This window comes from Lissotriton helveticus, chromosome 7 (genome assembly GCF_964261635.1).
Source record: "Lissotriton helveticus chromosome 7, aLisHel1.1, whole genome shotgun sequence".
In the NCBI taxonomy this organism is placed as follows: domain Eukaryota; kingdom Metazoa; phylum Chordata; class Amphibia; order Caudata; family Salamandridae; genus Lissotriton; species Lissotriton helveticus.
The window spans coordinates 18,454,143-18,473,562 of NC_136068.1; the positions used below are offsets into that span (position 1 = coordinate 18,454,143).

General features: G+C 52.1%; 1 protein-coding gene across 3 annotated transcripts in view; it reads right to left on the bottom strand.

The window, feature by feature from the left end:
• The window catches only part of LOC144767943 (cell adhesion molecule CEACAM8-like), a 206,875-nt gene extending 189,768 nt beyond the window's left edge, over positions 1-17,107 (bottom strand). Inside the window, exon 1 of one of the 3 annotated variants that reach the window (XM_078651288.1) lies at positions 16,865-17,107. In XM_078651288.1, the coding sequence (XP_078507414.1) occupies positions 16,865-16,928 (64 nt within the window). In that variant the 5' untranslated portion in view covers positions 16,929-17,107. The remainder of the gene's footprint in view (positions 1-16,864) is intronic. The other 2 variants (XM_078651290.1, XM_078651289.1) reach the window with 2 other exon arrangements.
• Positions 17,108-19,420: the final 2,313 nt, after the last annotated feature.

The following is a 19,420-nucleotide window of genomic DNA, read 5'->3' on the forward strand; positions in this document are numbered from 1 at the left end:
TGAACACCCGAGGGGCACTGGTAAGGTCAAAGGGGAGCACAGTGCACTGAAAGTGCCCTTGGACTACTGTGAACCGTAGCGAGCGACGGTGGGCAGGCAGGACGAGGATGTGGGACTAGACGTCCTGCAAGTCCAACGCTACTATCCAGTCTCCAGGGTCGAGGGCAGACAAGATCTGAGCCAGACTCAACATTTTGAACTTCTCCTTTCAGAAAGTAGTGCGAGTAACAGCCATGACCTACTTCTGGCAGAGAGACACGTTTAATGGCTCCCGTGGCCAAGAGAGCCGTAACTTTCTGATGGAGAAGGGCCAAGTGATCCTCCGACATGCGTCTCAATGTTAGTGGCATGGATGGAGGGGAAGTTTCGAAGGGGAGGGAGTAGCCCCTACGGACTATTTGCAAAACCCACCTGTCCGAAGTGATGGTGGACCAGGGGGGGAGGTCCGGGCCGGACTGGGAACTTAGAACAGCCCTGGCAAAAATTATTTTGGGGAGATGTGCTAATGCGCGCTAGACCCAGAGCAACTCTTTCAAGTTGCTGCTGGGATTGTGTAACTCTCCTGGAGGCCGAAGCCAGGCCTCCAGGTGTCAAAACCGGCCTCCTATGGCACCAACCTACCGGGGGATTGCCCGCTTGCCCCGCTGGCCAGTCCGGCCATGGGGGAGGTGATGGCGAATCCTGCCGCCCACTGGTCTTTGGTGGCCCTGAAGGGTCCGACTGGGAAGGTTTGGAGGCTGCAGCAGAGGGGGCGGAGGTGGACTGGCCCGCCCTTTGACCCCCGACCTACGTCGCTCAGCCCCACGTCCCCGGCTGTACAGAGGCTGGTTAGTTTGCACCTGCCTGTGGCTTTGGTTGGAATGTGGAGGGTCACCCCAACGTAAGCCACGAAAGAAGCGAATAGCAGACTACAAAGGATGAGAGGACACTCCGAGGCCTAAAGTCCTGGCCGTAGCTTTAGAGTCCTTAAAACGCTCAAGTGCTTTATTTGCTTTGTCACCACACCAACCAGGCAACGGCCATAGAGGGCATGTCCAAAAGATTTGATTGGACATCTCCCGAAAAAACAGATTTTCTTAGCCAGCTGTAGTGTCTGAGTGCTACCGACGTTGAAACCGTCCTGCCTAGTGAGTCAGCGGTGTCCAGTCCACACCTGATGGTGAACTTTGCTGCATCTCAACCCTCTGCAACAGCAAGGGCAAGGAGAGCCCGGGCCTCCTCCGGGCATTGTAGCAGCACTTGCACAACCGTGTTCCACACAGAGTGCTGGTACCGGCCCAAAAGACATGCGGTGTTCACTGACCACAGTCCTAAGCTGGCGGAAGAAAACATTTTCTTTCCAAGAAGGTCCAGATGATTCTTGGATACCCTATCTTGTGGAGCAGTAGAGAACGTGCTAACCTTGGAAGACGAGGCTTGAACCACCAAGCTCTCAGGGGTAGGGTGTTGGGTGAGGAAAAGTGGGTCGGGCGATTTTCCTGGCCACCGGAGCCCCTGTGGTGGGCTTGGACCAGGAGCCCAAAAGGACATTAGTGATGGCTTTGTTAAATGTCAAAGAGGGCTCCAAAGAGGATGCCGCTGGCTGAAACACCTCAGTCAGGAGATTAGTCCTGACCGCCACAGTAGGACGCTCAAGGCCCAAGGCGTCAGCCTCCCAACGCAACACCACTGCATATGACGCACCCTCCTCCGTAGCCATGGTAGGGGAGAAAGCATGCCAAGGTCTGGGCAAGTAACCAGCCCACTGGCATCACCCAGTTCCTCTCTCCAGTCTGGCTTCTCCAGCTGGTCTGTTAGAGGGTCACCAGACCCCTCCCCGTCCTCCTAATCGTCATCCACAGGCAGCCAGTCACGGCAAAAGGGAACACCAGGAAAGAACATGGGCACAAAGTTACCCTCCGGCTCAGAAACCGGCGTCGAGCGATGTCGGTCCAGCACTGCGTTCGAGTTGAGAGGGAGTCTGGGGTTGAAGCCAGCTGGGGACATAACCGGCATCAGAGTCGTCGAATCGGCGTCAGGGAAGGACCAGTGAGGTCGACCGACGCTGATCCGGATAAGCAAGCCGGGCTCAAGACGGCTGGAATGCCAGAAACTGGTCCTCGGAAGCTTGTTTCCGGTCCAGGGAAGACATGGCTTGGCAGTTCGGGCTGGACTGTTCCCATGAGGCACAGGGTGAGACTGATTTGCATATAGCCATGTCTGAACTGGGGTGGCAGAGTGGGCTAAAGAACGGTGATGGATTAAACCCAGATCTTTTGACTGGGTGTGAGTGTTTGATTGATTCAGATGCTCCGTTCATCACCACCCCCTTTTGTACCGCTGATCCGGATAAAGGCATGGATCCAAGGGGAACCTGTGTCATCGGGTCCAGAGCTGCCGGTGTCAAAGGCCTAAGTCCCCCAACCGAGTCTGGGGGTCCGAAGACGCTCCGGCGGAGTCGGGCTGAGCAAAGATAGCATGCATTGCTTCGTAAAACTGACGAAGCTGGGCAGGGGTCGCTCCGGCTACAGCAAAGCTTTCGGGCCAATGCCCGGCAGTCAAAGCACAACTTCAGGTCATGGTCACACTCCAGGCACCAGAGGCACACGAGGTACGGATTGGTAACGGACATCAACTGACAGGAGTGACATGAAGCCCGGGCAATGGGACATCCCTCGCGCACTAGGAGTCGATATAGAAAAGTCGAAAACGTTTTGTAAAAGTGACAAAAGAGGCAATCTTCTCTCCGGATCTGCGCTGGATGGCGCGGAAAAAGAAAGAACTGACATCCGCACGGAGGGGCAGCGTCCAAGTAGATACCACAATGTCATCCCGGTGACCACGACACCGACGACGGACACAGAGTTGACCGACGCCACCTACCGACGCGCAGGGGTACTGCTAAGCGCACATCGTCTTAAGACGATGTGCGCTGGGACCCTTGCGGTCCTGGGCGGGCTCAATAGAGAAATTATGTAACTTGCTAGGTGGTGTTAATGTGTGGTTATTCACGTTTATGATGTAATGAGAAAGTAGTGTGCGTTTGTTAGCTGATTAATAAAGATGTCTGTTACAGAGCTCTGTGCGTGGTGTGTTAATTTACATGCTCCCAGGCTGGGGAGGACGTTACAACTGGCAATGAGCAGGGGATAAGTTCACCGAAGAAATAAGACTGCTTTCCCTAAGAGTTTGTGATGAAACAGCAAACTGCTTGTTAATAGAGCTTGCGCCCCGAACTGATGCAAAGCAGTCTGCAGTTGGTGCATGTAGAGTCGAAGTCCTGCTCCAGCCCTTACACAGTCTTTGAAGAAGTTGAAGGCTTTCCGGAGGAGCACAGTCAGAAAGCCCACCAGAACCCACTGGTAAGGCTAAAAGAAGAGACACTGAGTTGTGGTATAACACAGAGCCATCTTCCATGCAAACTAAAAGCTAGAGGCAGCGATAACCAGGTGGGAAAGCACACACACACCTACCGGCACGAGCGAAGGAAGTGCCACATGAAGTCGAATCGGATGTTATAACCCGGACCTGGCCGATGAGTGCAAAGTAGCAAGTGGTATCCAGTGTGTTTTGACCTCAGATCGTGTGTGGTGAATCAAAGGCAAGGCCTCCCATTGCAGAACTTGCAGGTTTTTACCAAGTAGAGTAAAAGCTGCCGAAACAGCACATGCTCTCAATAGCGGCAAAAGGGAGCGCAAAATGCACTACAACCGCGTGTCTAAACCACCACCGCCACAAAGTAGAACACTGGGGCCAGGTGGATGGCATGGTCAAGACATTCGATTACTTCACAGATGCCCTAGAACTAGAAGATAAGAAAATCATTAAATACTTAAAGAACCTTGCTGGTGACGGAATGTATGAAGTGATAAAGAAAATCTCAGACTGATACAATATTGCACCATCAGATCAAAGAAGCATTATGAACCAAGCTCAATCTAGTGCCCAATATCAACTATGTAAGGTACCTTTTCAATAAAGGAAGAGAGCAAGCTGGTAAAACGATGGATGAGTTTGTTGAAAGAGACGAGGAAGCCATATGCCTCTGAGTTATCAATGGCTGTCGTTCAGACTCGTTCAGATGATGCACGTTGAGAGAAATGCTCTGTTTAGAGAAAATACTAATAGCTGCAAGAGCCAATGAAACAATGAATCAATAAGCTGCCGATATGTAAGCTGGAACAGCTAAGAGTGAATCGGTGTTGGTCATGAAAAGCAAACACAAACACAAGGTAGATGTACGCAAATCGATGTCACTAGAGAAGAAAAAGTTGTTTCTGATGTTGGTTTTAATTTCTCCATGAGAGTAAATGTCCAGCCATAAGACATATGCAAAGGTTGCGTAAAAGAAAACCACATCATAACAGTTGTGCAACGCAAGAGAGAAACCAGTTACGTCACAGCAAGAGGAGACAATGGACGGCAGAAGATTCCAGAAGTATTATCTCCATGTCCACAAGACCAAAAAGTAACATCAAATACAAGTAGAAACCAGACAAAGTTTATTGTCATCAAGTTCATCCTACAAAGGCTCTTCAATGTCACTATCAAGCACAAGTGAAGAAGATGGATGTGTAATGATGTTATCAACCACAGAACGTCATGCACATGTAGGTTTGGCTGCTTGCAAGAAGGAACAAGAGACAAAAATGAAGCATCAAACAAAACAACAGAATTCATTTGGACACTGCCCCAAGATTACAATAAAGGTCAACGGTTGCTCCATAACCTTCAGTGGTTGTCGATTAACATCAAGCCAGTCAAAAAATTTAACAGCCTATCTCCTGTGTCACACCTTAAACCACAAAACACAAAGGTAAGCACATGGGCTGCTTCCAAATGGTTGTAGAATCAAGGGTCATTCATAGCAACTATTTGACATAAAACAACATTAGTGCAACATCCACTAACCATGTAGGCCTTACAGCATGTGACTGGTAGAGAATTGCAGTTGATTTCTTTGGGCCCTTAGCAAATGGACATCATCTCATGGTAGTCATTAATGAGTATCCATGCTTTCCTTTAATACAGGAATTATCTTCAACAACCTATGACAAGGTCAACAAGTGGATAAACGACATCTTTGCAGGATGGGGTATCCCAATCATTCTCAAATCTGAAGGTGGTCTGCCTTTTAATAGCAAAGAATTCAGGGAGTTACAAGTCATACTAAATGTCAAGCATCAAAAGAGTACAGCTCTGTGGCCCAAAGTCAATGGTGATGTGGAATGATTCATGGCTACCCTCAAAAGGTACTTCAGTGAGCACTGAGGGAGGGAATCGAGTTGAACCAGGTCCTATGTCAAGCTCGCCTATGTCAAGCTCGCCGAGCTTATCGTTTAACTCCTCACTCCACAAATGATGAGAGTCCTGCCACCTTACTGTTTGGGAGAGCCATAAAAGCCAAACTACGACAGTGGATAGCAAACTGATCCCGGAATGCTGATCAACTTAGTGTCATGGACAATGCTCGGAAACAAAAAATAAAGAACTATGCCTATCAGCTTCAGGGAGCTGAGGAAACAGTTTTTGATGAAGGGGACTACGTCTTAGTCAAGCAGAGGTGAAAGCGAAAAACAGACTCGATTTGCTGTCGATCCTCTGAGGGTTGTGACATGAAAGGGAACATGGTAACTGCGCAACATCCAGGAAAATCCATCACACTGGACTTGTGATACTTTAAACAAATACCTTCCATTAGAACTCCAAGCAGAAATGTTTGCGGAAAAGTAAAAAATGATCAAACAGGATTGTGACCAGTGAGGCGAGTAATTTTAGTGGCAATGTTAAAGCTGGCAGGTGTGTTTAAAGGTTGATGTCACCGCCATTGTTCATACCAAACAAGTTGTAGACAAACAATGTGTAACAGTGTGACTTTTATTAAAGTTACAAACTTCAGGAACTTCTGCTTTTTATATATGATTCTTGTTAATGTTCTGTGAATCACTATAAAAAACCAGAAATAACCACATTTTTGTTTTTATTTTAAATCACTGTTGTCAACACATATTCAAAGTCTCTTGCATGTTTTGCACATTTATATTGACAGCTTCACCAGGTGTGTGAATGTCTGTTCTTGTGCCCTATGACCTTTACTTTCTGACTTATCTCTAGAACACTGGCCCTCATGTGCAGCCCCCATGGCAGACCTCAGTGCAACCCTCCCATTGCAGTCCTCCCTGTAGCCCTCATATGCAGCCCCCATGTGGAGCCCTCATATGCAGCCCCCATGTGGAGACCTCATTGCAGCCCTCTTGTGGAGACCTCATCACAGCCCTCATAAGCAGCCCTCAGTGCAGCCCAAATTCCAACTCTCATGTGCGGCCCTCATGGCATCCCTCACTACAGTCCACAGTACAGCCTTAAGAGCAGCGGTCATATGCAGCCCTCATGTGCTGCCCTCATGTGCTGCCCTCATTTGCAGCCCTCAGTACAGCCCTCATGTGCAGCCCTCACGTGCAGCCCTCAGGTGGAGCGCTCATGTACAGCCTTCATTGCAGCCCTCAGTGCAGCCCTCAGTGCAGTACTCATATGCAGTCCTCATGTGCAGTCCTCATGTGCATCCCTCAACGCAGCCCCAGGGCAGCCTCATTGCATCCCTCATGTGCAGCCTTAGTGCATCACTCATTGCAGCCCTCAATGCACTCACTGTAGCCCTCACATGCAGCCCTCATTGCATCCCTCATGCGCAGCACTCATGTGCAGCCCCCATGTGCAGCCCCCATGTGCAGCCCCCATGTGCAGCCCCCATGTGCAGCCCTCCTATGCCGCCCTCAATGCAGCCCTCAATGCAGCCCTCCTGTGCATCCCCCATATGCAGCCCTCATGTGCATCCCCCATATGCAGCCCTCATATGCATCCCTCAGTGGAGTCCTTACGTGGAGACCTCATTTCATCCCTCAGTGCATCCCTCATGTGAAGTCCTCATTGCATCCCTTATGTGCAGAACGCAGTGTAGTCCTCATGTGCAGCCCTCATATGCATCCCTCGGTGCAGGTCTTATGTGCAGCCCTCAGTGCAGGTCTTATGTGCAGTCCTCATGTGCAGCCCTCAGTGCTGCCCTCATATGCACCACTCAGTGCAGCCCCCAGGCGCAGCCCTCACTGCATCCCTCATGTGCAGCCCTCAGTACATTCATCAGTGCAGCCCACAGAGCAGCCCTCAGTACAGCCCACTGACACTGCTTCAGGTAAACGCGTCAGGTGAGACCACTGACGCCTCAGGTAAACGCCTCAGTGAGACCACTGACACCGCCTCAGGTAAACGCGTCAGGTGAGACCCCCTACACTGCCTCAGGTAAACGCCTCAGGTGAAACCCCTGACAGCGCCTCAGGTAAACGCCTCAGTGAGACCACTGTTACTGCCTCAGGTAAATGCGTCAGGTGAGACCATTAACGCCATCTCAGGTAAACGCGTCAGGTGAGACCACTGACACTGCCTCAGGTAAACGCCTCAGGTAAATGCCTCAGGTGAAACCCCTGGCACTGCTTCAGGTGAGACCCCTGACAGCGCTTCAGGTAATCGTCTCGGTGAGACCACTGACACCGCCTCAGGTAAACGCGTCAGGTGAGACCACTGACACTGCCTCAGGTAAACGCCTCAGGTAAATGCCTCAGGTGAAACCCCTGGCACTGCTTCAGATAAGACCCCTGACAGCGCCTAAGGTAAACGCCTCAGTGAGACCACTGACACTGCCCCAGTTAAACGCCCCACGTGAGACCACTGACGATGCCTCAGGTGAGATCACAGACGCCGCCTCAGGTAAACGCATCAGGTGAGACCACTGACACTGTCTCAGGTGAGACCACTGACAACGCCTCAGGAAAACACCCCAGGTGAGACCACTGACACCACTTCAGGTAAACACTTTAAGGTGAGATAACTGACATCCCCTTAGGTAAACACCTCAGGTGACACTACTAACACCACCTCAGGTGAGACCACTGATGCCGCCTCGGGTAAACGCCTCAGTGAGACCACTGACACCGCCTCAGGTAAACACGTCAGCTGAGACCACTGACACTGCTTCAGGTAAAAGCGTCAGGTGAGACCACTAACACTGCCTCAGTTATACGCCCCAGGTGAGACCACTGACGCCGCCTCAAGTGAGATCACAAACGCCGCCTCAGGTAAACGCCGCAGGTGAGACCACTGATGCCGCCTCAGGTGAGACCACTGACACTGCCTCAGGTAAACACCTTAAGGTGAGACCACCGACGCCACCTTAGGTAAACCCCTCAGGTGATACCACTGACACTGCCTCAAATGAGACTACTGACACTGCCTCAGATGAGACCACTGAAACCACCTTAGGTAAACGGCTCAGGTGAGACCACTGTCGTCGCCTCAGGTGAGAGCACTGACACCGCCTCAGGTGAGAGCACTGACATCGCCTCAGGTGAGAGCACTGACACTGCCTCAGGTAGACGCGGCAGGTGAGACCACTGACACTGCCTTAGGTAAACACCTCAGGTGAAACCCCTGACACTGATTCAGGTGAAACCCCGACAGCGCTTCAAGTAAACGCCTCAGTGAGACCACTGACACTGCCTCAGGTAAACGCGTCAGGTGAGACCACTAACACCGCCTCAGGTAAATGCCTGTGAGACCACTGACGATGCCTCAGGTGAGATCACAGAAGTTGCCTTAGGTAAACGCCTCAGGTGAGACCACTGACACTGCCTCAGGTGAGACCACTGACACCGCCTCAGGTAAGCGCCCTAGGTGAGACCACTAATGCCGCCTCAGGTGAGACCACTGCCACCGCCTCAGGTAAACACCTTAAGGTGAGACCACCGACACCCCCTTAGGTGAGACCACTGATGCCGCCTCAGGTAAACGCCTCAGCGAGACCTCTGACACTGCTTCAGGTGAGACCCCCGACGCCACCTCAGGTAAACGCCTCAGTGAGACCACTGACGCCGCCGTAGGTAAATGTCTCAGGTGAGACCACTGATGCCGCCTCAGGTGAGACCACTGACACTGCCTCAGGTAAACCCCTCAGGTAAACACGTCAGGTGAGACCACCAATGGCGGCTCAGGTAAACGCCTCAATGAGACCACTGACACCGCCTCAGGTAAACGCCTCAGGTGAAACCCCTGACACTGCTTCAGGTGAGACCCCTGACACCGCTTCAGGTAAACGCCTCAGTGAGACCACCGACACTGCCTCAGTTAAACGCCCCACGTGAGACCACTGACAATGCCTCAGGTGAGATCACAGATGTTGCCTCAGGTAAACGCCTCAGGTGAGACAAGGGTGTGGAATTTATTAAAATATCTACTTGTCCATAGGGCAAGTTGCTTCATAAATCTACTTGTCCTATAACAAAATCCAGTTGTCCCTTTGGTGCCATGTGGTTCGGCGACAAATTATGGCAGCAATCCCATTATATTAGAGCTCTTATATAGCCTCTCTGATTATGCCAGGGCTCATACCATAGTAGTTTTTGAATACTAGCAATCCCTTTATGTTGCCACGTTTCTGCAGACCTACATACTGGGACTGAAGGTAGCGGTAAGCAATAGTTCCAGGGTTGGAATGCCCTTTAAGTCTGTGCAAATCTACTAACTTGCATGTTTTAAGGGTTTACAACAACTCTTCTCTAATCTTTTCACATACTGAGAAATGCTGTAAATTTAGTCCTAACAATGGCAGACGTAAACCTTCTTCCAGAGTTGGGGAAAAAGTGGTTGATAGGAAATGACCCTGCAAACACTCAGGTTTTCGCATGAGCAAATCTACACATGAATATTTGCTCATGATAAACTGCAGTTCACAAATATTTTTCAGGAGTACATTTCTTGCCCTACTTCTATAAATTCACGAAAGCCAAATAGCTGCACTTAATGCAAGGACATATACCAAGGGTGCACTTTTGAGACTTTCTTTAATAATAGAGCCCTTAATTTGGTCTGGCGTTAAACACAACCTTTTGTGTTCATTAAAATTCTCTCTCCCTCTCTCTGTATCGGCTGGCTTCACTGTGAGTGCCGGCATTAAGCTCTTTCACAAAGAGTATATTGGCACACAAAGTAGTTTTGTTAAGTGGCAGTAACTAATGTGGTAGTGTGTGCTTTTTTTAGACCAATTTTTTTTTGCTTTTGCCAATGTTTGTTATAATGGTGAGGGCCCGGCAGCTCTCACATCAAGAAGGCTTTACAAAAACCATGCCAAAACAAGTCACGTATTGGCAAAACTAAAAAGCTGACCACTAATTTCAGATCTACTGGCTTTGCCAATGCTTGTTTATTTTTATGTTTCTCATAATCTTATTGAAACTGGTAACACTGACTTTCCAATATGAATATTTTTGCGAAATACTAGCATGCTTCAACACATTTTACTAAATGATGCTGCAAAGATACAGTATCTGAAATTTCACAGTAGTTTAGCAAAATGTTTTTCCTACTTTCATATTTTTAGGAACATTTTATATTGAAAGCAAAGAGTCATTAATCTTGCTCTCAAGCTTCTGCAAATATTTGCATCTAATCAGAGAGCATTCTGGGAGCATTATGCATAGCCTCATATTGCTAAACTTTTAAACCGTGAGTACACATTTTTATACAGTAACCACTGTTAGTAGTGCAGTTAGAACTTACATTTACTTAGCGCGCTCACCCTAATAATAAAGGCTTTCAATTAATGAACAATAAATACAAGTTTGAACAGCATTAACATAGGCACACAAATAATAACTTAACTTCAGGCAGTGCCCTTCTCTGGCCCTTAATGTGGTACTGCAAACTGGTTTGTGCTGCAGGGGGTTGGGCCTACTTGTCCCAAGGACAAAATACACATTAAAACTAGTTGCCCTTGACCTCAAACAATAAGAAACGCCCCAGGTGAGACCACTGACACCCATTTAGGTAAACAACTCAGGTGAGACCATTGACACAGCCTCAGGTGAGACCACTGATGCCACCTCAGGTAAACGCATCAGGTGAAACCCCTGACACAGCCTCAGGTGAGACCACAGAGACAGCCTCAGGTAAACGCGTCAGGTGAGACCAGACACTGCCTCAGGTAAAAGCGTCAGGTGAGACCACTAACACTGCTTCAAGTAAACGCCTCAGGTGAAACCCCTGACACTGCTTCAGGTGAGACCCCTGACCCCGGCTCAGGTAAACGCCTCAGTGAGACCACTAACACTGCTTCTGTTAAATGCCCCATGAGACCACTGACGATGCCTCAAGTGAGATCACAAACGCCGCCTCAGGTGAGATCACAGACGCCGCCTCAGATAAACGCCTCAGGTGAGACTATTGACACAGCCTCAGGTGAGACCACTGACACCGCCTCAGTTGAGGCCACTGATGCCGCCTCAGTTGAGACCACTGATGCCGCCTCAGTTGAGACCACTGATGCCGCCTCAGTTGAGACCACTGATGCCGCCTTAGGTAAATGCCTCATGGGAGACCACTGACACTGCCTCAGGTAAACGCGTCAGGTGAGACCACTAACACCGCTTCAGGTAAATGCCTCAGGTCAAACCCCTGACACTGCTTCAGGTGAGACCCCTGACGCCACCTCAGGTAACCGCCTCAGTGAGACCACTGACGCCGCCTTAGGTAAATGCCTCAGGTGAGACTACTGATGCAGCTTCAGGTGAGTCCATTGACACTGCCTCAGGTAAACGCGACAGGTGAGACCACTGACACTGCCTCAGGTAAAAGCGTCAGGTGAGACCACTAACACTGCCTCAGTTAAAAGCCCCAGGTGAGACCACTGGCGCTGCCTCAGGTGAAATCACAAACGCAGCCTCAGGTAAACGCCCCAGGTGAGACTACTGACACTGCCTCAGGTGAGACCACTGACACCGCCTCAGGTAAATGCCCCAGGTGAGACCACTGATGCCGCCTCAGGTGAGACCACTGACACCGCCTCAGGTAAATGCATCAGGTGAGACCACTGACACTGCCTTAGGTAAACGAGTCAGTTGAGACCACTGACTGTCTCAGGTAAAAGCATCAGGTGAGACCACTAACACTGCTTCAGGTAAACGCCTCAGGTGAAACCCCTGATACTGCTTCAGGTGAGACCCCTGACGCCGGCTCAGGTAAACGCCTCAGTGAGACCACTAACACTGCTTCCGTTAAACGCCCCAGGTGATACCACGGAGGCCGCCTCAGGTGAGATCACAGAAGCCGCCTCAGGTAAATGCCTCAGGTGAGACCACTGATGCCGCCTCAGTTGAGACCACTGACGCCGCCTTAGGTAAATGCCTCATGTGAGACCACTGACACTGCCTCAGATAAACGCGTCAGGTGAGACCACTAACACCGCTTCAGGTAAATGCCTCAGGTGAAACCCCTGACACTGCTTCAGGTGAGACCCCTGACGCTACCTCAGGTAAACGCCTCAGTGAGACCACTGACGCCGCCTTAGGTAAATGCCTCAGGTGAGACTACTGATGCGGCATCAGGTGAGTCCATTGACACTGCCTCAGGTAAACGCGTCAGGTGAGACCACTGACACTGCTTCAGGTAAAAGCGTCAGGTGACACAACTAACACTGCCTCAGTTAAACGCCCCAGGTGAGACCACTGACGCTGCCTCAGGTGAGATCACAAACGCAGCCTCAGGTAAACGCCCCAGGTGAGACCACTGATGCAGCCTCAAGTGAGACCACTGACACCGCCTCAGGTGAGATCACAGACGCCACCTCAGGTGAGCCTAGTGACACTGCCTCAGGTGAGACCACTGACACCGCCTCAGGTAAATGCCCCAGGTGAGACCACTGATGCCGCCTCAGGTGAGACCACTTACACTGCCTCAGGTAAAAGCGTCAGGTGAGACCACTAACACTGGTTCAGGTAAACGCCTCAGGTGAAACCCCTGATACTGCTTCAGGTGAGACCCCTGACGCCAGCTCAGGTAAACACCTCAGTGAGACCAGTGACAGTGCCTCAGTTAAACGCCCCATATGGGACCACTGACGCCGCCTAGGTGAGATCACAGATGCCGCCTCAGGTAAACGCCTCAGGTGAGACTATTGACACTGCCTCAGGTGAGACCACTGACACCGCCTCAGGTAAACGCCCCAGATGAGACCACTGATGCCGCCTCAGGTGGGACCACTGACACCGCCTCAGGGAAACACCTTAAGGTGAGACCCCCGACGCCGCATTAGGTAAATGCCTCATGTGAGACCACAGACACTGCCTCAGGTAAACGCGTCAGGTGAGACCACTAACACCGCTTCAGGTAAATGCCTCAGGTCAAACCCCTGACACTGCTTCAGGTGAGACCCCTGACGCCACCTCAGGTAAATGCCTAAGTGAGACCACTGACGCTGCCTTAGGTAAATGCCTCAGGTAAGACCACTGATGGCGCATCAGGTGAGTCCACTGAAACTGCCTCAGGTAAACGCGTCAGATGAGACCACTGACACTGTCTCAGGTAAAAGTTTCAGGTGAGACCACTAACACTGCCTCAGTTTAATGCCCCAGGTGAGACCACTGACGCAGCCTCAGGTGTGATCACAAACGCAGCCTCAGGTAAACACCCCAGGTGAGACCACTGATGCCGCCTCAGGTGAGACCACTGACCGCCTCAGGTGAGATCACAGACGCCGCCTCAAAGGAGACTACTGACACTGCCTCAGATGAGACCACTGACACTGCCTCAGGTAAAAGTATCAGGTGAGACCACTAACACTGCCTGAGTTAAACGCCCCAGGTGAGACCACTGACGCCGCCTCAGGTGTGATCACAAACGCAGTCTCAGGTAAACGCCCCAGGTGAGACCACTGATGCCGCCTCAGGTGAGAGCACTGACACCGCCTCAAATGAGACTATTGGCACTGCCTCAGATGAGACCACTGACACCACCTTAGGTAAATGCCTCAGGTGAGACCACTGACGTGGTTGTATGGCATTACAATGCGGGCTTTTACCACGCGTGCCATTATAACGCTGTTTTTACAACGCAAGTCGTTACAACGACTTGCGCTGTAAGCGATGGATAGTGGAATAAAGTAATTTTCTATTCCAACTCCAGCCCACGTTACAGTAGGGAAGGTGTTGGAATGGAAAATTAAACTACTCCCTATCCAACAGCGCTCTCCAGCGCAAGTCGTTGTAACGACTTGCGTTGTAATACCCGCAGCGCAAGTCGTTGTAACGACTTGCGTTGTAATACCCGCGTTGTAAAGGCTGTTCCCCACTGACGCCGCCTCAGGTGAGAGCACTGACACCGCCTCAGGTGAGAGCACTGACACCGCCTCAGGTAAGAGCACTGAAACCGCCTCAGGTAAGAGCACTGACACCGCCTCCGGTGAGACCACTGACACCGCTTCAGGTGAGAGCACTGCCACCGCCTCAGATAAACGCCTCACGTGAAACCCCGGACACTGCTTCAGGTGAGACCCCTGACGCCACCTCATGTAAATGCCTCAGTGAGACCACTGATACGGCCTTAGATAAATGCCTCAGGTGAGACCACTGACGCCGCCTCAGGTGAGTCCACTGACACCGCCTCAGGTGAGAGCACTGACACCACCTCAGGTGAGACCACTGACACCACCTCAGGTGAGACCACTGACACCACCTCAGGTGAGACCACTGACGCCCCCTCAGGTGAGACCACTGACGCCCCCTCAGGTGAGACCACTGACGCCCCCTCAGGTGAGACCACTGACGCCGCCTCAGGTGAGACCACGGACGCCGCCTCAGGTGAGACCACGGACGCCGCCTCCAGTGAGATCCCTGGCACCACCTCAGGTGAGATCACTGACGCCGCCTCAGGTGAGGGCCCTGACGCCGCCTCAGGTGAGGGCCCTGACGCTCCCTCAGGTAAACACCTCAGGTGAGACCACTGACGGCGCCTCAGGTGAGACCACTGATACCGCCTCAGGTGAGACCACTGATACCGCCTCAGGTGAGAGCACTGACACCGCCTCAGGTAAACACCTCAGGAGAGACCACTGACGCCACCTCAGGTCAGACCACTGATACCGCCTCAGGTGAGACCACTGACACCGCCTCAGGTAAACACCTCAGGGGAGACCACTGACGCCACCTCAGGTGAGACTACTGACCCCGCCTCAGGTGAGACCACTGACGCCGCCTCAGGTGAGAGCACTGACGCCGCCTCAGGTGGGACCACTGACGCCGCCTCCGGTGAGAGTACTGACGCTACCTCTGGTGAGAGCACTGACACCGCCTTAGGTGAGAGCACTGACACCACCTCAGCTGAGAGCACTGACGCCGCCTCAGGCGAGTGCACTGATGACCCCTCAGGTGAGAGCACTGACGCCGCCTCAGTTGAGACCACTGATGCCGCCTCAGGTGAGACCACTGATGCCGCCTCAGGTGAGACCACTGATGCCGCCTCAGGTGAGACCACTGATGCCGCCTCAGGTGAGACTACTGACGCCGCCTCAGGTGAGACTACTGACGCCGCCTCAGGTGAGACCACTGACGCCGCCTCAGGTGAGACCACTGACACCGCCTCAGGTGAGACCACTGACGCCGCCTCAGGTGAGACTACTGACGCCGCCTCAGGTGAGACCACTGACGCCGCCTCAGTTGAGACCACTGACGCCGCCAGGCTCAGGTAAACGCCTCAGGTGAGACCACTGATGGTGCCTCAGGTAAAAGCCTCAGGTGAGACCACTGACATTGCCTCAGGTAAACACCTCTGGTGAGGACACATTTCTATACTGTCTGCCAGGACCGATTCAAGGATTTTTGGGGTCCAGGGCCGAAAGGGATTGTGCGAGGCTCTTTTAATTCACATACGTGACATATACAGGGCTCCACAATCTGCTTTGTTCAGACTTCTCCTGGCCACAGCTCCTCCACTCAGCGAGCTCCTCCACTCAGCCACCTTACAAGCACCTCTTTACAGCCCTTTCGGGGCTGAAGGTGTGAGAATTGCTTAGGGGCTGAGTCTTAAACCTGTGGGGTGCAGGGAGTGTCTCCGAATGGCAGCCAGGAAGGAGGCCTCACTGCAGGACAAACCTGCAACTGGAACACCATCCCTGAGAGGCCATTGGAGGGCCCCATCCCTGGGAGGCCCAGCGTGGGCCCCATTCATGAGAGGCCCAGGGAGGGCCCCATCCCTAAGAGGCCGAGTCCGGGAAGGGCCCCCTCCCATCCCTGAGAGGCCAAGGGAGGGCCCCCTTCCATCCCTGAGAGGGGCCCCCTTCCATCCTTAAGAGGACCAGGGAGGGCCCCTTTCCTGAGAGGCCCAGGGAAGGCCCCCTCCCATCCCTAGGAGGCCCAGTCCAGGAAGGGCCCACTCCCATCCCTGAGAGGCCAAGGGAGGGCCCCCTTCCATCCCTGAAAGGCCCAGGGAGGGCCCCATCCCTGAGTGGCCCAGGGAGGGCCCTCTTCCATCCCTGAGAGGCCCAGGGAGGGCCCCTTCCATCCCCGAGAGGCCAAGGGAGGGCCCCCTTCCATCCCTGAAAGGCCCAGGGAGGGCCCCATCCCTGAGTGGCCCAGGGAGGGCCCTCTTCCATCCCTGAAAGGCCCAGGGAGGGCCCCATCCCTGAGAGGCCCAGGGAGGGCCCCTTCCATCCCTGAGAGGCCATGGGAGGGCCCCTTCCATCCCTGAGAGGCCATGGGAGGGCCCCCTTCCATCCCTGAGAGGCCAGGGAGGGCCCCCTTCCATCCCTGAGAGGCCAGGGAGGGCCCCTTCCATCCCTGAGAGGCCCAGAGCCCCCCCATCCCCCGCTTTCTTTCCATTGAATGGCAGGAGTACAAGGGACAGGTGGTGTTTTGGGCGGGGGGCACCACGCTGGTGGGCTGAGAGAGAGGCCTGCGTCTGCTTCGGACAGGGAGGCCAAAGGAGGCCTCTGTGCTATTGTGAGGCCTGGCTTCGCTTCTGACACTCCGCGCCCTCGGACGGTAAAGATCTCCCTCTGGGGCCGCCTCACCTGTCAGGATCAGCGCCTTCGGGGTGTGAGGCCACCGCGGGCGGGGCGCGCACGGGACCCCCATGGAGAGAAGCTTGAGGCGGCTCGGAGCGAGGGCCGGTGTGAGTGCGGCTCGGAGTAGTGCGGCTCGGAGTGAGTACGGGCCGAGTGCGCCCTGCTCTGCTCTCTCTGCGCCTCGACACCCTGACAGAAACAAACGTCCGATTGAGCGCCCGCGCCTGCCTCAAGAGTGCGCATGCGCGGTATCTGAAGCTCTCCGTCGGTTTGAGCGCTCTTCTCTTGTGTGCGCATGTGCGGTATCGGAGCGCCCCTGTTCCATCGATCGAAGCTCCTCGTCCGTTTGAGCGCCCTTCTCTTGTGTGCGCATGCGTCTTATTACACGCATGCGCACTCTGCATTTTGTCACCCAAACCTGCCCTTGCGAATATTACCAGAAAGTGTCAGAGCGCTTTACAAAAGAACCAGTTGCGTTACATAAGGACTTTGATTTACATGAGTTACATGAGATATACAAACAGAATTTTTTTTTTGCAAATGTACAAAGTGTGTAGTCACTCAAGGAAGAGATAAAAACATGAAAAAATTGCACATGTACAAGTTGAAAGTCACTCAAGGAAGAGATACAAACAGATAAACTCTAAAATCACACATGAATGGTAGTAAGTACAAAATTCTACTGCACATACTAGTGGTTAGAGTTCTATATATACAAATAATAAATTCACACAGGATTACATTTTAACGGCAATTAGGCTTGGATAATTATATAATACATATTTACATATATATTTAAAGCCCCCCAGCAAAAAGAGAAAAATTATGAAGGGTCATCAGGAGGAGTCATGAGGGAAGAAGGAACGGAACAAAGGTCAAACAAAATGGCGGGTCCGGATCATGGGTATAGATGGAAACCATCTCAGGCGGGAAGCACAAAAGTCAGGAAAGTCAAGAATCCAGAAGAAGAACACAGAGAGCAGGATTCCATGGAGTAGAGTCAGAGGGGGGGGGACGCAGCATAGGACAGGATTCCTTGGCGAGGGACTGGCTGTTGAGATGGTCTGAAGTTATCAGGAGGCATTATGTCCCCCGCAGGCGCCATTTTGGAGTCAGGCAGGACCCCATAATCCTGTTATTATCCGCTAAAAAGAAGTAATCCTGCAAGGCACCCTGATAGCAAAAGTAGGGACCCAGCAGATCCCGGCGCGGAGAACGTCGGGAGGTCTGCTCCGGAGGTGGCACATGCCCAATTGCCCGTGGCCCAGAGGGCACAGGAACACAAGCGGCCATCACGAAAAGCAAACAGCAATCCGGACACCCACCTGGCAGAAGCCCTTGAGGGAAGACAGCATCAATAGCAGCAGATGGTGTGGTGAGTGACTCGGCCGGCTGATTAGGCGGGGCCGACATCAGAGACCCGTTTTATGGAGGCCGGGATCGGCATATGCGGCAGGCCGTGGTCCCCAGCAGGCGGGCACTGCACTGGAGCCCGCGATAGTAAAGCTCAGAGGGATTATTAATACCCCGGATGCAGCTCAGAGGGATCATTAATACCTCAGCTCAGAGGGATCATTAATACCTCGGATGCAGCTCAGAGGGGTTTATTAATACCCCCGATGCAATGGAGATCAGAGGGATCATTAATACCCTGGATGCAACTCAGAGGGATTATTAATAACTCGGATACAGCTCAGAGGGATCATTAATACCTCGGGTGCAGCTCAGAGGGATTATTAATACCCGGATGCAGCTCAGAGGGACTATTAATACCCCGGATGCAGCTCAGAGGGATCATTAATACCTCGGATGCAGCTCAGAGGGATCATTGATACCCCGGATGCAGCTCAGAGGGATTATTAATACCCCAGCTCTGAGGGATTATTAATACCCCGTATGCAGCTCAGAGGGATTATTAATAGGGATCATTAATACCTCGGATGCAGCTCTGAGGGATTATTAATACCTTGGATGCAGCTCTGAGGGATTATTAATACCCCAGCTCTGAGGGATTATTAATACCCCTTATGCAGCTCAGAGGGATTATTAATAGGGATCATTAATACCTCGGATGCAGCTCTGAGGGATTATTAATACCCCAGCTCTGAGGGATTATGCAGCTCAGAGGGATTATTAATAGGATCATTAATACCCCGGATGCAGCTCAGAGGGATCATTAATACCTCGGATGCAGCTCAGAGAGATTATTAATACCTCAGATGCAGCTCGGAGGGATTATTAATACCCCGAATGAAGCTCAGAGGGATTATTAACACCCCGGATGCAGCTCAGAGGGATCATTAATACCCGGGATGCTTCATTATGGGCTGTTTCCTGTGCAGGAATGTCATTGAGTCAGCCTGGAGAGTATGACCCCTGCTGCCTTGCCGTGCTGCCTGGGGAGACAGAACACCTCAGTGGATGGCTTATTTATCAATCAATGAGCTCCAACACCAGGGGCCGCAGTGAAAGATGCTTTTCTAGAGAATGCCAGAGATGGGGAGAAAAGCACATATTTGTCACTTCTGCTGTAAAGGCTGCAGTTTGCAGCTTCCTTTAAGT